This window comes from Siniperca chuatsi, linkage group LG19 (genome assembly GCF_020085105.1).
Source record: "Siniperca chuatsi isolate FFG_IHB_CAS linkage group LG19, ASM2008510v1, whole genome shotgun sequence".
Taxonomy (NCBI): Eukaryota; Metazoa; Chordata; class Actinopteri; order Centrarchiformes; family Sinipercidae; genus Siniperca; species Siniperca chuatsi.
In genome coordinates this window covers 12,711,770-12,730,581 of record NC_058060.1, presented here as the reverse complement: position 1 = coordinate 12,730,581, position 18,812 = coordinate 12,711,770, and the positions used below count along the sequence as shown (strand labels likewise).

The 18,812-nt window shown below is 39.3% G+C and overlaps 1 protein-coding gene across 3 annotated transcripts in view; it reads right to left on the bottom strand.

The window, feature by feature from the left end:
• The window catches only part of cntnap2a (contactin associated protein 2a), a 316,253-nt gene that overhangs the window by 92,238 nt on the left and 205,203 nt on the right, over positions 1-18,812 (bottom strand). For all 3 annotated transcript variants that reach the window (XM_044176652.1, XM_044176650.1, XM_044176651.1), the window contains 4 exons: positions 15,714-15,820; positions 12,043-12,162; positions 10,894-11,009; positions 9,124-9,208 (listed from right to left, as the gene is read on the bottom strand). In XM_044176652.1, coding sequence (XP_044032587.1) covers positions 9,124-9,208; positions 10,894-11,009; positions 12,043-12,162; positions 15,714-15,820 — 428 coding nt within the window. The remainder of the gene's footprint in view (positions 1-9,123; positions 9,209-10,893; positions 11,010-12,042; positions 12,163-15,713; positions 15,821-18,812) is intronic.

Below are 18,812 nucleotides of genomic sequence, written 5' to 3'. Positions count from 1 at the left end.
TTCTACCATGGATACCTTTTGTCTTTGCTTATGTTAAAACAGAATTTGTGCAATCTGCCCAACACTAGGCAGACCGGGAGCAGAGAGTATTTGACATGCTGAGAGAATGCTACAGTCAGTGGCCAGCAGGCATGGACAGCTCACTCTATGGCAATGCCAATAAACACAAACACACACACATGAAAAACACACACAAGTACTGAGTGAGAGACAGACATAAAGGCTTTGAAAACTACATAGACACACACACACCAAAAACTTCACTAGCAGCTGGTGTTGTCCATCCACACAGACAGAAATCAGACAGATACACAGTAACACACTACAGCCGTAACTCTACCATCCTTGGGACTCTCATGAGTTTGTGTGACTAAGAGACTGTGGGAGAGAAAACGACAAGCACAATGAGAAAGAGAAAAAGAAATATGAAGGAAGAAAAAGCGTAACTGAGGAAATAAAAGAGAAAAAAGAGAGAGATGCTGCCCTTGCAAACACCTTATTACTCCAACTTAATGTACTGTAAAGTGTTATATTCTTTTCCTTCGACACGAGCACCTGTGTGGCTATGAGCTGTAAGTGTTGCACTCAGGTAGACAGACATGGCACAGGATAAGACACATGACTCTGTCAACACAACATATGACAGCATTATCCCGGGCAATGACGCATTACCGAGGCAACAGCTACCAGAGAGCACACATTATGGGATGTAAATGATATGGGCTTTTCTGTGACGGATTGCACTTTGTTGCTCTACTTCTTGTACAGTCTCTCTCACTAAACACTACTTTGTCACAAGAAAAAAACTCACCCGCCCGTCCACCAACACACACACACACCTGCTGTTTCCATTCCATTTGCCCTCTTATGCTGTTGAGGCTGCATAAATACAAGTAGCCCATAATTGCTAAAGTTAGACTAAATTAAAACGCCATATCTTTCAACTTTTTATTACTTTTTGATATGCATGCCTCCGCGTGTGGGGTGGCCCTATGTCCCCTGCCATGTAACACTGTAGCATCCAAACTTGGGATTGTTGCTGTTTTGTGAGAGCTCCTTTGAGTCGTTTGAAGTTGTGGAAATGATTAATGACGAATGGTATACCAAAAGGGATGCCATATGAATAAAAATCTCCACATATGCTTCCGAACGATGCGCAGCTTGTCACGTTTGCATCACATTGCGCAACATTGCCATATAATATGCTATCACACGAACCACTCTTAGCTAGGTAGCTGGCTAACATATACTGTAGGCAGTCTAAGCTAGAAAGAGAAAGAGCTGAGGGAGGCAGCTAAGGGGAGCACATCTTTGCAGAGCTGGCTTCAGGCTACCAGCAGGCCAGCAGGTGAAGCATTATGATAGAAATGTCAAGCAACCATTTCTATAATTAATTTAATGTGATGTAGGCCTATTTTCTCAGAAGCATTTTTTAAAAGTTGGAAGTAGGCTAATAACTAACTAAAAACAAATATTTAAATCAATGGTAAATACACATTATATATATATCTGTGCATAGTATTATGAATGAGTTTCATCTTTAACATAATGTTAAAGAGAGTGCTTTTCTGTAGTGGGCTAACCCCAAAAGCTCCAGTTCAGAGAGCATTGGAGAGCCTGGTGATCAACTAAAATACTTCTAATAGGTATAATGAAATATGGGATGGTAAGGCCAGAAAAAATGTTCATGAAATCCTATATGACATTTTGTTCTGTATTCTAGTACATATTTTCACATACAAATCTAGATATAGCCTACTCCAGTCTAATTCCTGGGCTTCACCAGGAAGCATGGAGTCAAGTAACTGTCAGCATCACGACGATGAACGTTGACGATTCAGTCGGACATTCAGAATTGAAATGATTAGAATTGTTGAACTGAGAAAGTATATATAAGGTACTTGCTATTTTAAATAGTAGTTCTACCATGCCCAAGCAATTCTGAATAGAAAATGGGGTGGACAATGGTATGTCTGTGCATGTCATTGAGCACTGAGCAAAAGTTCTACAATCACCACCACAGATGTCTGTCAAGTGTCTCCTGTTCTAACCTATGTGAAAGGCTGTAGAAAGGTTTCAGGCTAATTCAAGCCGTTAATTTGCTGTGCTATATAAAGCCTAACTTTACACGTCAGCCTCGAGTGCCTTTTATTAACTGAGTGAACACCCTCAGCTCTTCTGCCCCCTGCCCGTAATGGGTGGGGTCCAAAAAGTTGCCTGCAACCTTGAAGGGAGGCAGATTCTCATCAGTGCATTTAAAGCAGGGAAAGATAGAAAGGATAATTTAACGTTAATTAGCATCTTGTCTACAGGGGGTAAGAAAAGGAAGGGAAAAAGAAAGGCGGACACTGGGGTGATGGGGAGAGCGAGAGAGATGCCCGAGGACCCTGATGATAGTTCTCCTTTCTCTTGTCTTTCGACATATTAGCTCTTGTTCTCTCTCGGCCCCTGACTTGCTTCTTGCCTTGAGTGCTTTCACAAATTAATGACACTGTAACCAGAACATTAGTCGGGTAATGAAAGACGTGGCACAATCGGGCAGTGTGTGGGCACAATAGGCTAATAAAAAGGGATAATATATGAAATAAAAAAGGATATTAAAATTAATAATGATATAATCCCAAACAGTTAAAAGCCAACGACAATGTCCCTGATCAGCATATTCTTTTTTTCCAGCAGTAAAACTAGAAATAGAAAACAAAAAACAAGGTAAAAGGTTTGAGTTGACTTAAAGGCCACACAGCAGTGGAGTCAGCAGCACTCATTGTAGATTAGTTAAGGATTGCATATTTTCCAATAAAACTTAATTAGGGACAGACTTTCGTACTTCAGCTGGATGTCAGCTAGCCTTGTTCGCATTTCACACAAGTGCACCATTATTGGTACCTGTTATTTTTGCAGAGCTTAAGAGCGAAAGCGAGGGAGAAGACAGATAAAATTGTCTGCCGCTGCTGCATTTGTAAAGGTTAATGATGAACATCAAAAACCAAAAATGAGAGAAAAAAATAAACAAGTTGTTAACCAGTGCTGCAGAATAAAGTCATTAGGGTGTAATGCAAGACCTGCTAGTATGTGTGTGTGTGTGTGTGTGTGTGTGTGTGTGGAATATTACAGTGGTTGGCTTGCTGTGACTTGCGAGGCAATAATTGAGACCAGAAGTGCCCAAGGAATGGACTCTAACAACGCCACGCAGACACACAGCCTCATTATACTGAACCACACTCATCCTTGGCCACGCTTGTTTCTTTCCTCTCCTCCTGTGTACATCACTCTCTCTCTCCTCCTTTGGCTCTCATACCTTTTTTATACCAACAACCAATATCTAAGCTGTGTCTCCGTTCACGGTTGCTATGGATGGGACTCTTTTACATCAGACTTCATGAGGAGTAATAGCCCCGAGTCAAACCAAAACATTACAAAACATGCTGTTGAGACATGGGTCAGGTAGTGTGTTCTGTTTAATTTATAGAATATATTAAAAATAATCACACCCTGTGCCCGGTACACATTCATTAAAACAATGCTGAGGAAAACGTAATAAAGTCAAATAACAACGTGTTTACATGTGACGCTTTTAGTGTTGTTCTCACCTCTATGGTCAGCCAGTTAATCACTTGTCCCAAGTCCATTATTTTTCACTAAGTGTCTTACAGCACATATAATGTTGACATCAAGATCAGAAGTTTATTGTTGGCCACAGCACAGTCCTTTTTCTCGACCTGTGACTGAAGTGTGTTAACAGCTTGATGTGACAGGAGAACAGGAGTTTCAATTTATCCCTTTATTCCACTTTCTCTCTTCAGTTTTCTCCATTTTATTCTCCTCACTCTGTAAACTTTTTCCCCTTTTCCATCTATCCACTGTAGATAGCTGCCTTATCACCTACTTTTACTTCCTTTTTAGTGGCCTGTAACATTTTAAGAGCCAATAGATATGCTAACATAACAAAATTCCATAATGTGAAATAAATCCTGAAATAATAGAACTTTATAATGACAGCATTTTTACCAGTAACATAATAACTTTTGACATGACTGGACAAAAATTACATTGACAATTGTGACTTTATGAGATCACCCCAGATTAATTGGATGTCATTTTGCTGACAGCAAGTGAAAACTTTAACTGAGAAAAAGGCTTGGTATGCAGCACTATCAGCAATCTCATTTTAGGGTGGTCAGGTTATCATCACTAAACATTAAGATTTGCTGTAACTGAATTTTTACTGAATTTAACTGAATTAGTCAAAAATAGTTTGAGGCAGTAATGTTACACCCAGTCAATTAGTTACATTTTATGTGTAACTTAATCATTGATACGGTATCTTATTGCAATTACTGAATGAGGCATTTGTCATTCCTTTATTATGATAAAGACTTAATTGAACTTTTGTTATATTACTGTCCAAAACTTGGGGAAACAGACTTATGTTGAAGGCCCCTGCCCACCAACAGCAAAATAGTAAATAGGAATAACTTTGTAAGGCTAACAGTCATAAAGGTCACATGTTCTCTTGGCCAGTGATTTAGCCTAAACTTTTCACATATTAGACACGTTACATTTTACCGAAGAACAATTCACTGGATTAATGAGCTCATTTATTTGATGGAAACATTTCTCTCTTCATTAGCCTGGATGCTATAAATGATTCTATGAATCGCTTCAGGCAAGTCTGAGAAATAAAGAGATAAACAACATGTGTTTTCACAACTTAATAAAAACTCTGTGAGTCAAAGTTATTGTGTGCACATATGTGAACACATTTGGCAGTGTCTGTGTGTGAGTGAGACTGTGAGAGAAAGTGGAGTGGAGTTTTAGTAGTTTTGTTCCGTAAGGAAACATGCCATGTATGTTTAAGTTTTTGTTTTTGGTTGTTGTTGGCTCTACTGAGAGCAAGACAATTGTAGTTTCACTACTAAAAAACAGGCAATTGTGTATTATAGTAATTCATCCCAATATCTGTAGAAATTAGGTCCATACAGGACGATTCAACACCTCATGATTTACTTTCAATGCCAACGTTGAGTGCCAATGCAGGAAGTAGTGTGCCCTTTATGTAGCAGGCATGATGGGCATGTAGCATGTCTGAATTTCATGCCAGACTGTCCTCCCCCCAAAAAACCAGACGGTATCAGTCATTTCAGCAAATCCCCCAAAACATCATATGTTTACATTCAAGTGACAAAACCCCCTAGCAGCTGTAGGAATATGATGTCTTGTCCATCGAGAGCAAAGGACAAAGTAGTGTAACATAGTTATAGAGCCAAAGTCCACAGAGTGACGAGGTCAGGGTCGATGAATGGGACAACAAATGTCAAACTCAACACTCGAGACCGCTGTTAGTTTCCCTCGTTTCCTACGGAAAGTCATGTTTGCTTTTTTTTTAACCGTGTCGGTGGTCATTCCCTAACCATCACCAAATGGTTATTAACGTAACCATGATGACGAAGGTTCCCTAACCATAACAAAGTAGTCATTTTAATCAAAACAAAATGCAACAGTTTTAGAAACAATGACAAACAATGCAATCCTGTCGATAGTGGCGTCTTTTTAGATCAGACATTCTTGACCATTCAAAGCAACTGTCCTCTAATGATGTACAGCATTAACAAGCTTTAGCATACGCTTCATCCAAACGCCTCTGTGGCTGTGAGTATGTGTGTCAGAGAATGATAGATGTGTGTTTTTATCTGTGTCTGCATCTACACAAGGGCTTGTTTGTGCAAGTCTTGTGCCATTGGTTGTTTACAGGTTGTTTACACTGAAAGGACTGATGCTAAATCATTAGTGAAGGCTGCTAATTCTCCTCTAAAAGCTGTGATTCCAACACTAATGGAAATTGTATTCAACAGAGTGAGTGAGAAGACAGGGCAGAAAGATGGGGTGCGGAAAAAAAGGGGATTTAAAAAGGAAGAAAATAGAGGTAAAATTGGAGGTGAAGAATGGGAGAAAGGTAAAAATGGAGACTTGAAATGGTAAATGGGATGAGAGTAAGAACAAAAGGAGAGTAGGGGAGGTAAGTGTGGAGTAAGAGGAGAGAATAGATAGATAGGAATTGATAAATGTGGATGCAGAAGATGATGGGGTGCAGTGGAGAGAGGAAGAGATGAGATGGAAGAAGGAGGGGGGGAAGGAGAGAAAAAGTTAATATTGCATGAGTTTGTGTGTCTCTTTGTGTGTGTGTTGCTGCATGCATCAGCATCAAGCTCTCCCATTATTTTATCTATCCATTTTGTGAATGAGCAAATGTTGGACAGACACAAGCTGTGTGTGTGAATGTGTTTGCAGGTACAGGATGTGTTTGAGTGAAAAAAAAGTGATAAAAAAATTATCAAAGGACCAAATATGTAAAAAGAGGTGAGAAAGGGGTCAGACAATTAGGACAATTACTGTCCAAGTTCCAAATTAGGGGTGTCACTGGTGGCAGAATATTATTCCCATTTAACGGTTCATTTAGCTCTAAAATGCCAACCCTAGTGTAATAGATGAGATCTGGATGGCAAAAACGTGGAAGTGGAAGAGTAACAAGTGTGCGACTGTGTGTATAGCCATGCATATGTGTGTGTGTGTGTGTGTGTGTGTGTGTGTGTGCATGTGATTCACAGTAAAAATGCTGTTGACAGTGTAATTTGATGAAAGCTGACAGCTAATTTATGAAGCATATTTTTGGGTAAATGATTTTTCCCGGTCCTACTTTCTCAGTCATTCTAGACTGGTAACTGGATTTCCCTAACTTGCAAGGTAGTGAATTAGGAGTAAACTAGTTAATGAAGGGCTGATTGACTGTGTGTGTGGTTGTGGGAGGGGTGTTAGCAGTAGGTGATTTGAGGGGAGACGAAGAGGATGCCATCCCACTTGTTAGCAAAATGACCAAAATCCGTCCCCTTTGTTAACCTGCTCAAAAGATGCTCTGTGCTTTGTCTCGTAGTGGCGCTTCACATTGCCACTTTTAATTATCGCCCCAATCTCGGAACATGCCACACGCCGGAGACATACTGGTTTTAAACTGCCTGTGTGAAGACTGAACAAGTCTGTCTATTCCTGATTAAAAGCTCTGTTTCCGCTGCCTAGTTTTCTGTTTTTAGAGCATGCCATATGAAATTATCCCATTGGGCCATCCCCTCTGTTAAAAATTAACAAATCGCCTACTGGTTTGTGAGGACACAAGTACAATGTAAAATTAATTTAAGTCCTGTGCTTGAAAAAATTGGTCAAGGGAATTTTTGGGGACTAAACCATTTCAAATGTCTAATAAAAGTCTGATAATAAATCCGTTTTTAGCAATTAATCAAAAATGAAAAGAAAGGATCTTGCTGCTGACCATTTTTTTTCATAATTTTATCCTGGTTGTTTTTTCTTTTTTTTCTTTCTTTTTTAGATTTTAAAGTACTTATTACTCCCCTGCCTTCTGGGTAGTCCTTAATTTTAATACAGTGTCAAGCTTGAAAATGGTTAAGCCATCCACTAAAGCTGAACATTTCTATTTTGTTACAAAAGCATAACAAATCATGTTTGAAGAATAATTATTGAATTATTTAGTTGAGTATTCATAAGTATTATTAATTTTGCTTATTTCTTCTTTTCATACATGTTGGAATGTGAATGTCGCTCCATGCTACCAAAGAGGGAACTTGTGTCATTATGTACCAGCCAACAGTGGACTCCTGTCAATCCATACCATACAAGTGTGGACCTTTTTCTGTAATGCAAATAAACAGATAAATTGCATTCCTATAAATATAGTTTGAGGACACAATTACTTTGAAAAATGTATTGAAATTCTGTGCTTGTGAAAACTTGTCAGGGGAGTGTTTTGGGACTGAACAATTTTGAAGGTATAGTAAAAGTCTAATGTTAGTGATTAAAAATGAAAAGAAAATATCTTACTAATGACCATTTTATTTCTAACTTTATCCTGGTTGTTTTTCTTTTTTACTTTCTTTTTTAGTTTTGAAAGTACTTAATCATTCTGCTGCCTTCTGGGTAGCCCTTTATTTTAATACAGTCTGTAGCTCAAAACTAATTAGGAAATCCACTAAAATTGAGTCTTTATTTTATTACAAAAAACATAATGACAAATCAAATTTCAAGAGAGTATTTAGTTGAGATTATCTTTTTCTCAGAAGTATTAGTATTTTTGCTTGTTTCTTTTATTCATCCATGCTGGAATGAGAATGTCGCTCCATGCTATCTAAGAGGGAACTTGTGTCATTATGTACCAGCCAACAGTGGACCTCTGTCATTCCATATGATACAAGTGTGGACCTTTTTCTGTAATGCAAATCAACAAATAAAATGCTTTCCTATAAATATAGATTGAGGACACGAGTCAATTGTAAAATTAATTGAAGAAAATAACTCAGAATGAGTCCAGCCAGGCCAAAACTAATTTCCAATGGTCTGTTTAAATACCATCATCTGTAGTATTAGTGCTGAGTAAAGACAGGATGAAAGCAACAGTTGAAACATAGAGATGGGTAACAAATTAAAGGAAAAACACAACATGAGGTGTCTTAGAAAGGTGTTGGGCCACAACAAGCCACCAGAACAGCATTAAAGCTCCTTGGCATCGATTCTGCAAGTCTCTGGGTCTCAAAATATATTCCCATGTTTGGTGTTTTTCAAATTCCCATGACCACACATTCTGTGAAATGGAATACTTATCCATGTACAAACATCATTAAATCTGTGCTTTCCTTGCATAGTGCGAATTTACATTTTTCTAGCATTCAAGCTGTAACTCAGGTCGGCGTAGAAAGGACGTTACCTCATACAGAGAACATATTTAACGTTAACCATCTCCTCTAATGTTAAATTAGTCAATTAAAACAATATAATATACTGTACATATTTGTGAATTTATTTTTCCCTAAAATTTTCCAGGCATGGAAATAGCTATTTTCAAATTTCATGACTTTTGCAGGTTTTTTATGACTGCACGAACCCGGTTTCATTTTTCTCCCCTCTGTAGTATCCTCTGGGGAGATGGGGAGAGTGTGTTGTTGTAATATGAATTTCCCATCAAAGTCTGACTATGTGACAAAAAGAACATCCTGCCTGTCTCAGTGCTGTGTACTTGTGTTTGAGTCAGTGGTGAATAAAGATGTCATCCTCAGCCTTTACCTGGAGTGTTGAGCAGTCTGGACATGCGACAGCTGTAGGCGATTTGCTGCTCACAGTATTCTGCACTGGTGGTGATGGCTGTCACCTGGAAACACAAGCATGGATATGTATTTTCATTTTATCTTATTCAGCCAGACAGGTCAGTTTCATTTAAAAACTAATTATTGAGCTACAAAATGAAACAAAGTGCACTGTAACGTTGTTTTAATTTAGCTACTTGTGACAGAAGCTGAAAATGGAACAAGTGATCCATACAAATTAGGAGGGAACATAATTACAGGAAGGATATGCTACTCAAAGTCTGTCATCTCGTGCAACATGGCGGTCTTGTACACATTGCTGTCACTCCTCATAGGAGTGCTGAAAACTGTTACATTCACACACAGTTTGCTTATGACTGAGAGTGACAACTGAAATCTATAACCACTCACCAGAAAGATTAAGCTATCGACTCCTGAGTGGGAGAGAGCAGATTCAAGTAGTCTGAGTTGTATGTAGCAAAACCACAGCAGACAAGTGGTAGAGGCATGAGGTGAAACACTCATTATGTTAGATTATGACTGTGTATTTGACAGAATAAAGACTGAATCAGTAGAGGGCCGTAGCATGAGGTTGAATTACACGGTTTATAATTGCAGTCACTAGCTGGAAAGTACATGACACTGCTGATGGTGCAAGTTTGTCAAAACAGGGACAGCAGTCATTTTGGTGTGTAGCATAAATGTTACCATGGTTACATTTATTCTGTGTATTTACAGCTATCATCAAATGACTACAAAACCCCAACCCAACCTGGTCAGGTTCCAACTCCTGCTCCGTCTACTTGTTTACAAATTATGTAAAATTATGGAAACTTAGCAATCGAGGTTCACTAAATTCTCAAGAGCACTTTGTTAGCAATGGGCAAATTTAAATTTGCACACAACTCAAGGCAAAGCTCTGCTAGCTCACACTAATAGTTACCAATAAGAGAGATTTTGATGAGGCTGAGTAAAAGGCCTGGGATACTCATAGAACCCAGGCCAAACTTAAGAGCTTTGGGAGAAAAAGCTTTTGGATGTTGAAAAAATAGCACTAAAATTAAAAATCAAGAGGCAAATAATTAGGAGTACTTGGTTTTATACCTGCTTTACCTTTTATTCACTGAGTTGTCACACATGAATGCTACTACTCTCTTTTGTGGATCACTGTGAGTGATTTGTAGGAGTCTATCACAGGGTGATTCTTACCGGTGTGTTTTGAGTGAGAAAAACAAAGGATTTTTTGATCAGCAAACAACCGAGTAGACAGCCTGACATTGTTGAAAATGTTGGCACAGTGTAGCAGGCAGAAGTGTGGGAGAAAATGGCTATGCAATTCAACCAACAACTGTGTTGGAAACTGGTCTTGTTGAGGACAGTGGAGAAAACTGTATCATACTCCGTTAGACCTGCCTTCAAGCGTAGGATATCATCATTTAAAACAAAATTGATGTTAACTGTATGATTGAGAGTTTACCTGTCAATATGAAAGCACATTTTATAATTCAAGGACGCTATTCGCAAAAATTGAAAATATCCCATGAAAAATCCTTATGCTCCTCATCCTTCACAAGAGGATGTAGATATGGAGTCTCTTAGCATGAAACTAAAAGCCTGATAGCTACAATTCAAATACATGAAAACCATTTAAAACCATCGTATATAATTTAAAGTGCAAATGTTACACTTAGCAACAGACTTTCTATGCATAATGCATGCTAGTATGTGTATGTGTGTCTGTGTTTGTTACCTGGTCCATAGAGGCACTGTAGTTAACCTGTAAGACTGTACGCTTCTCTCTACTGGAACCAGTCACTGCAGTTTTGGGTGGCAGGTTGTTCATGACTGTTGTCCACACTTTGTCCTCTACACACACACACACACACACACACACACACACACACACACACACACACACACACACGTTAAACATGTAAGAATAATTCTACAACTGCAAGAATAAAACCAGTTAGATGTAGTAAACTTTAAGTATGTTTATGCAGATTACACACATTTACACAAACAGTAGATTCACCCACATGCTCATTTACTGTACATTGACACACACAGAAAACAGCAGTTTAGACAGTTCATGGCAGTGAAGTTCTTTGTGTGTAATCTAAGTTACAGCTATGAGACTCCAGGGTTTAATAGACACTTCTGTGCTGTTATAGCATGAGCCAATCACTCAGACATCTCCCTGTTCATTCACTCTGTCAGTCAGGGAATGTGTGTGTGTGTGTATTTCAGTTCTCTGAAGTGTGTGTATATGTGGGTGAAAGAGAAACTCTTAACATTTCTGAGGTGTGTGTGAGTGTGCTATTCAGCATGACTAAGGGGCTAGCCAGTGGAGTGCAGTGACATTTCATTAAAAGTCTCGCCTTTGCTCTGCTGTTCCAGACTATCTACTTATTCCACTCTATGTGTGTGCATGTGTGTGCACGTGTAGTTGGGGAGGTGCATGTGTTGGAATGTGTGTGTGTGTGTATGTGTGTGTGACAGAAGTGTCACTCAGACAGTTGAAGCACTCTTAGGTTTGCACAACAGGCCCATTATTTGTGTTTGTGGTATGTGTGTGTGTGGGTGTATGTGTATCTGTGTGTGTGTCTGTGGTGGCTGCTCCTTCAGAGTTAAATGTCAGTAGCTGTGACTGCGTTGCCATGGAAACCCAAATTATGGCAGGTGAAGAGTGCTGCTGTCTGAGGTTAAGAATGAGGAGGGCTGGAGAGTTTTCTTCACACACAGCTCACTGGGGCCAGACAGGGCAGGGAGGTGCGCGTGCACACACACACACACACACACACACACACACACACACACACACACACACATAGATGCACCACAGACGAAAGCCCACGCACAGACACAGAACAGTGATTTAAGGCAATCCCACACACACCTGTCATGTTGCAGTTGACTTTGAAGGGGCCAAGGGGTCCGCTGCCGTCAGGGTCAATCCAATAGGTGTCAGAGGAGCTGCCCAGATGCTTATAGGCCTCACATGATGGCTCATAGATAGCTGGGGGTGGGGCAGGGGCAAAGGGAAATAAGGGGGAAAATGAGCAGTTGGAGGAGGAGGAAACATGACTAAAAGTCCATAGCCACTGAGGTTGTAATGCTCATTACACACCAGACCAAAAAAGAAATGTTGGATAGGACTGAGTGAGTAAGTAAATATTGTTTATTATGTTGTTTTACAGGTTTATTTCGCACATTTGATTCTAAGCAAACTAATTAAATTTATCAAAATCAGCATCTGTTTCTCTTCATGTTTATATATTTAATATATTTTTGTTATGTAATGGACCAAAGATTAATTAAATTGTAAAATTTCAGGATGGATGTAGCACGTCAATGTCCGAAGTTGTTTTCTTTTTTCACTCCTTCCAGAAGGCAATTTCATGTGGTTGCCAGTCTCCATTCAGCGCCTGTCAAGAAGTGGTGTCTTGTCCCACACACTCTAGCAATCTATCTGACAACATATTGATGTTATGTTTGTGTTGATCTCCACACAGACAGACGGAGAGGGGAGGGGAGGAAGAATTACACTTCAAAGAGAAATGTCAGAGTGCGACTTGGAGTGAAACTTTCTTGATTGAGGGGAGACTGTTCACAGGCTTAACACTGAGTTTAAAAAGAAAAAAAATCTCTGATATTATCTCCCTTAGTTTGCTTAGTCTCAGCTCTTTATTACTATTTTCTATTTCTGTCCTTTCTTTCATCCTTATTTTCTCTTCTGTTAATCCTACTTGATTATTGGTCTTTTTCTTTTTGATATCCCTCTGCTCATCCAGGAGTTTAGTGATGCAGTTGCTTGCTGAGAGGACGTGCTCTTCAATGAAATCAGTGTTGGGAGGAACTGACCCTACTGAACTATCTCACAAGGATCTGCACAGAACTCAAGTGTTGACGCACTACTTCTGGTTCAACGCCATTGGTCAAAGGCTGTGACACAGTGGATGAATAACCATCATTTCATCATGTTTACCTTCAAAGTACAATGCCATAAAATATCCAGATCAAAGCAGTAAAATCTTGTAACACCTTTGCTTCACTTTAACCTTCACCAGAACTGAAGTACAATTAAAAAAGTAATGGACACGAACCTAAATCCAAATTTAAGTACTATAGGGGAAGATATGAGTAGCTTCTAGGTTATAACTGGGCAACCAATCAAAGACAATTATTTTAAAGATGCCTCAACGTTTTGGTCTGTTAGCATCTGCGGTACCGATTGTGGCAATGATTGTTAACCTAGGGGTGCAAACAGCAATTATTTTCGTTATTGATTAATCTGTCTATTCTTTTTTGATTAATTCATTTCAATTAATACATTACATTGCAATTTCCCAGAGCCCAAGGTGACCTTGGCATAAAAGATTAATCAATTTACAAATTTTTGCAAATTTATTTCTGTTGATCCACTTATTGATTAATAAACTAATAGTTTCAACATTACTTTCAGTAAAGTTTGGCGACTCGCACAAGACTTTAAACAGAGAGGTCCAATTTGATACAGTAAAGATCGAGATATCTGGACTGGTAAGGGTCAAGTTCCAACAACTTCCCATAAAAAAAATCCCATAATGCAACTCAATATTGTGACCCAGCCCAGTATAAGCACATATCTTTAAAACTTCAAGCCCCTAGTTTATAATGCAGGCATTTTTAGTCTCCAAACATAAGAAAGCGTCTCTGATGACATCATCAGAGTTATTTTCTCAGTTGTGACGAAGCTCCTGTAGCGCCACAGATGAAATTATGCAACTGTTATCACAGGCTGAGTTGTTTTACTCATGACAAGTAAACTGATCTTCATGTTTCAATTGGTGGAGTGCCCCAACATTTTGCCCTGCCGATAAACATCATGTTTACCAATCTCAGTTTGTAACTTTTCTTCCCTTGTTGATTTATTTAGTCCTCTCTTTGTCCAAGGAAAGCACTGAACATACTACAAAAATGTTCTGATTTACAGCCATAAACGGTACACCCATAGCCATCTATTGTCGTGGAGTGTCCAGTGACTTATTTTGAGTGTCTCCAGTTTTTGTTCATCTAAGTTATTTGTAAAGTGTTGGAAAAGGAAGCCAGACTCATTCTTTGGCCCAGGCCTGGACTTCTGTGATCCGACACTACTACTGGGACAACAGTTTGAAGCTCAATGCCTTGCTCAAGGGCACATCAGAAGTTGCTCTTGAGGAAGGGGAAAGCATTATTCATCCAATGTCCCTACCCACAATCTCCTGGCTGGCCCCCAGATTCAACCCACGACTTTCCAGTCGCAAACCAGACATCCTTAACTGCAGGTTAGTGCTGTGCCTTCAGCCAGGGGCGTGTCCAGGGAATGGCCTGGGTATGAAATCTGAAATCTGCTTGGCCACCCCGGGTGCCACCCCATTATCCTAAACTATGATTGGCTATTTGCCCAGTCAGAGGCAGGACCTAAGTTTAAAACCAACTGTTTGACAAGTAAACTGGACTTTTGTTTATAGGTGCCAGGTCTATTTATTTATTATTTAAATTTTAAAAACAGGAATGTAAGAAACTGTAAGATACTGTAATGTTGGTAATTAAAGTAAATATGAGCAGTGGAGACAGAAATGGTAAATTAATGCTATTCCAATGTGTCTGTGTTTGCACATGCACGTACTTCGTGCTACCCCTGCATTAGTCAGTGCCCCACTTGGGCCACACCAGTCAAAAAAAGTTTGGACACACCACTGCCTTCAGCTATCTTACTGCTTGATTCCACTGGGCACTGCTGCGTCGCGTTCCAGCTACAACGCAGCCACTAGAGCTGATAGCTGATATATATATATAGAAAAACGCTCTGCTCCTGGTGTGGTATGAAGTAGGACGGAACAAAACCGTCATAGAGCCGTGCCTGGTGGAATCAAGATGTTAGTAGTGAATCAGTCCTTCATCAATAGTGACAAACACATAGACAGAGATATATATGGTCACACAAAGAAATTTCTCACTATACATCTTGTGGCTTTTATCATATTTCTGTTTTTTTATTGTCTATGCTTTATTTTCTTTCTAATGTTATTTAAACTTATCTGTCCTGCTGAGATGCTGCATCCTGCACAATGTTTAATTCTCTCACACTTCATTTATATTAAATCTGTTGTTTTATGTTGAACACAATATTGCCAAACCCTTTCCCTCTCATCCTCTCTTAAGAGAACAATATTTGTGGCACATGGGAGGAGGGATGGCATTCTCAAATTTAAAGCCTTTAAAAAAAAAACAATCTTTGGCTTTTTCTCTTTTTCTGACTCTGTTCTCTTTGTGTGCTGGTGCTTTTGGTCGGGTTGCCTCTTCTCAGACCAGAACAAAACACACAAAGCAGTCAGAAAAGCCTGGCTTCTGAACATTTCAAAAGTTCATCTGTCCCTCTGCTGAGGATTGTGACTTTGGAAGGAGAAACAGCTTAATCACTCAAAGGCGAACAGAGGAAGGCCAAATCAAACAAACACACAAGAAACAGAACACAGTGGTATTCAAGTAAGGGTATTCAAACAGATGGGCAAGAACACACAACTGGATACACACACACATACTTACAAGTGTGGCAGGTGGCTCCAGTGTATCCTGTTCCATCACATGTACAGCTAAAACTCTCCCACGTCTGTTTACACCGGCCGCCGTGTTCACAGTGATTAGGCATGCACCTGCAGAGACAGAGAGAGTACTTACATACTTATCTGTATATATTTTAATATCACAATTTTTCTGTTTATATATGTTTTTATTTTACACATGCTTAAATCTGTTTCCCATGCAATAAAGCCCAACTGAACTGAACTGAATTGAGTACTTTTAAACATGTACAAGACAGGCGATGCCTTAAAAAGTTGGAAAAATACTATGTTTGCAGTATGGTCAGAATACGTGCACATACACACACACACAGCCACAGACACAGCCACACTACTTCATTCTATACTACCAGCATGCTTCAGATGATTTCTGATTTAAGTCTGGTTATGTTGATATGTAGCAGTATCATCATCTAACAAACTGCCTGCTAAACATCTGTCACGTGTGAGACATTTAGATATTCTTAGTGACACAAGAAATACCTTTGACCATCAGTGTGTCTGATGTGTCATTAACTGTATGTTAAATATGTTGACTGTCATGCTGATTGCAAAACTTCCATCTGGTATTGAGGATCTTATAGGGTGAAACCTAAAGGACACTCCTGGGACAGATTGGATTCCTGAATGTTGTGTGAAACAATGGTACAGTAGGATACAGTATGAACTGTTCTAAAGTGCAAAGAAATACACTCAAAGAAACTGGCCCCAGGTGATCAAGTCTGTTATGTGTAAACTGAAGCTTACGCATCAAGATTTGCCTTTAAAGTCCCTTTAGCTAGTAGGGGCTTCATGTAATAATTATTATACTCAAAAGTGAGAGTAAATATTTTAATTTATTAAATATAGCAATCAGAAAGCAACCCCACAACCTTTGCTATTGTGACATGGATGAGTAACCATCCGATTGCATCTTTTTCTCTCTTTTGGCCATTTGTTTCACACTCAGAGAGCCTTTTGTCACATCCAATAATGGTGCTTTTAGACAACATTTTCAGAGTGGATCGATCTGAAACATCGCTGTTGAGTTAAAAATTTGAACAAGAAAAACGTGATGAGATGAGATGTGATTGCTCATTTTAAATGCCAAGAACTGACCACACTATACAGGTGTTTTTGTTGATCATTAGAGCATTTGATTGAACATGTCAGTGCAGCACAGCAGGAATTACTGGTCACTGTGGTTAACAGAAAACAATCATGAGCTGCAATAAATCATAATTTTATACTTAATACACTGTGTGACAACAGACACACAAAAATGTATCAATGAGAACAACTAAATTGAGTGTCTGCCTATACTGAAACACAACTTAAGTGATCATGGAGAGCAGGAGGGGACAGAATTGGGGTTTATTGTCCATGCAGATGATGGTTGTAACGCACAATCATGTGTTTCTTAACCAAAAGAGGAGAAAGAATTTTATTGTTGCAATTCAGTTTCCACATTTCAAAACTGGAATTAGGAATGTAGTGCAAGTAAGCAGTGTTATCTGCCTCAGTGTGAGTACAGCATTAAGCACAAAGCAGTTAAGACATCACTGTTGAAATTTGAATATCAGCTCAAATCTTGAATACATCAGAGTTCTGTGGTTTGATCTGTCTGCAGGCCTGGTGGGGATGGATCCAGAGGTACTGTAGTCTTATAGCTAGGTTTTACACACACACACACACACGTACTCACGCAGTTATGTGATTACAATATCTAAGTCTGCTTATTTGAATGAACCAAAGTGATGTTAAGAGGAAAGCCAGCTGGAGGAAAAACAAACACTGACTTTAAAATGCTGAGATCTTCTTTAGTCATGTAGGGAGTTGGGCAGTTAAGCAGCACAGAGATGTTCCATCTCTGGAGGGAGACAAGAAGATCACTGTTGTCATACCTTCAGTCACTATGAAGCTGACATACAACTGTGGGCTTGTTCATATGATATAGGATTTTTTTTTATGTCTCTTTATATTAGCACTCATATGCACTTAGTTTTAAAAAAAATGTGTTGATGTGCTTTGTAAGCTTTCAACCCTGAAGTGACAAATTAACCTACATACTCTCTGAAAAAGTAAGAAAGTACGTGCTGCGGGAACAAAGGTTGTGAGCGTTAGAAAATAAATGAAATGCAGGTGTGTTTTATGAATGTACCGTATTGTATGTGTACTGTAACTATGTGTGCATGCGAGTAAGCAGTAATGTATGTGTGTGGGGTGAGGGAGAGACATAACTGCTGTAGAAAAATATAGGTAGAAAAATGACATTTGCAAATTAATCATCCACCTCTCTAAGGATATCTTGGCTCTGACTGTGTTGACTGATGCAGAAAAAGATGCTTTGGGTAACACTACTACACATGTACCTGCCTGACTTTTTAACACTGACACTGCTTTATATGAACAAAAAGGTTCCAATGACAAAAAGTAATAGATTTGATATAAAAGTGAGCACTGAGCCCACCCATTGGTATTCAAATTATATCAAACCTGGACTCTCTCAACATGCTATTGCATGTACTGCAAACGAAAAAACGAAAATGCCTGTGATCCAAGAATGTCACGATGTGTTGGAGCTTCAGCAGGCTAACTAGTGCAGATAAAATGGCATTGTGATTTCACAATGGGCTGCGATTGACGAGCACAGACAATCACAAAAGACATTATGCTCAGCAAGCTGTGAGTACTGAAGTACACTGACTATATATGCTCTGGGCTTTGTATGAGAAAAAAGGAAAATCTATGAAGGAGTCCCTCTGGAGTGTGTGTATGCTTTTATGAGCCATTGCATGTGTTGTTGCGGTACCCTTAAAGAATGACAGTGACATTGTGGAATATGGGAATTTGCATGCTCACAGCCGTGCCCCTGTGTGTCAGCATGAGAGTGTGTCTGTGGGGATGTGTGTGTGTTTGTGTTTTGCTTCTTCCACCATATCAGCCTAAACAGAATCCCACAGTGGAACGGCATTGATCAAAAGGAGGTCAGACAGGGCTATTGAACTGCCTTCAAAGACATTCTGATTAGTTAGATGGTAACATTGCACCCATTCATCTTCCATGGCAGGAGAGGGCCCCCCTC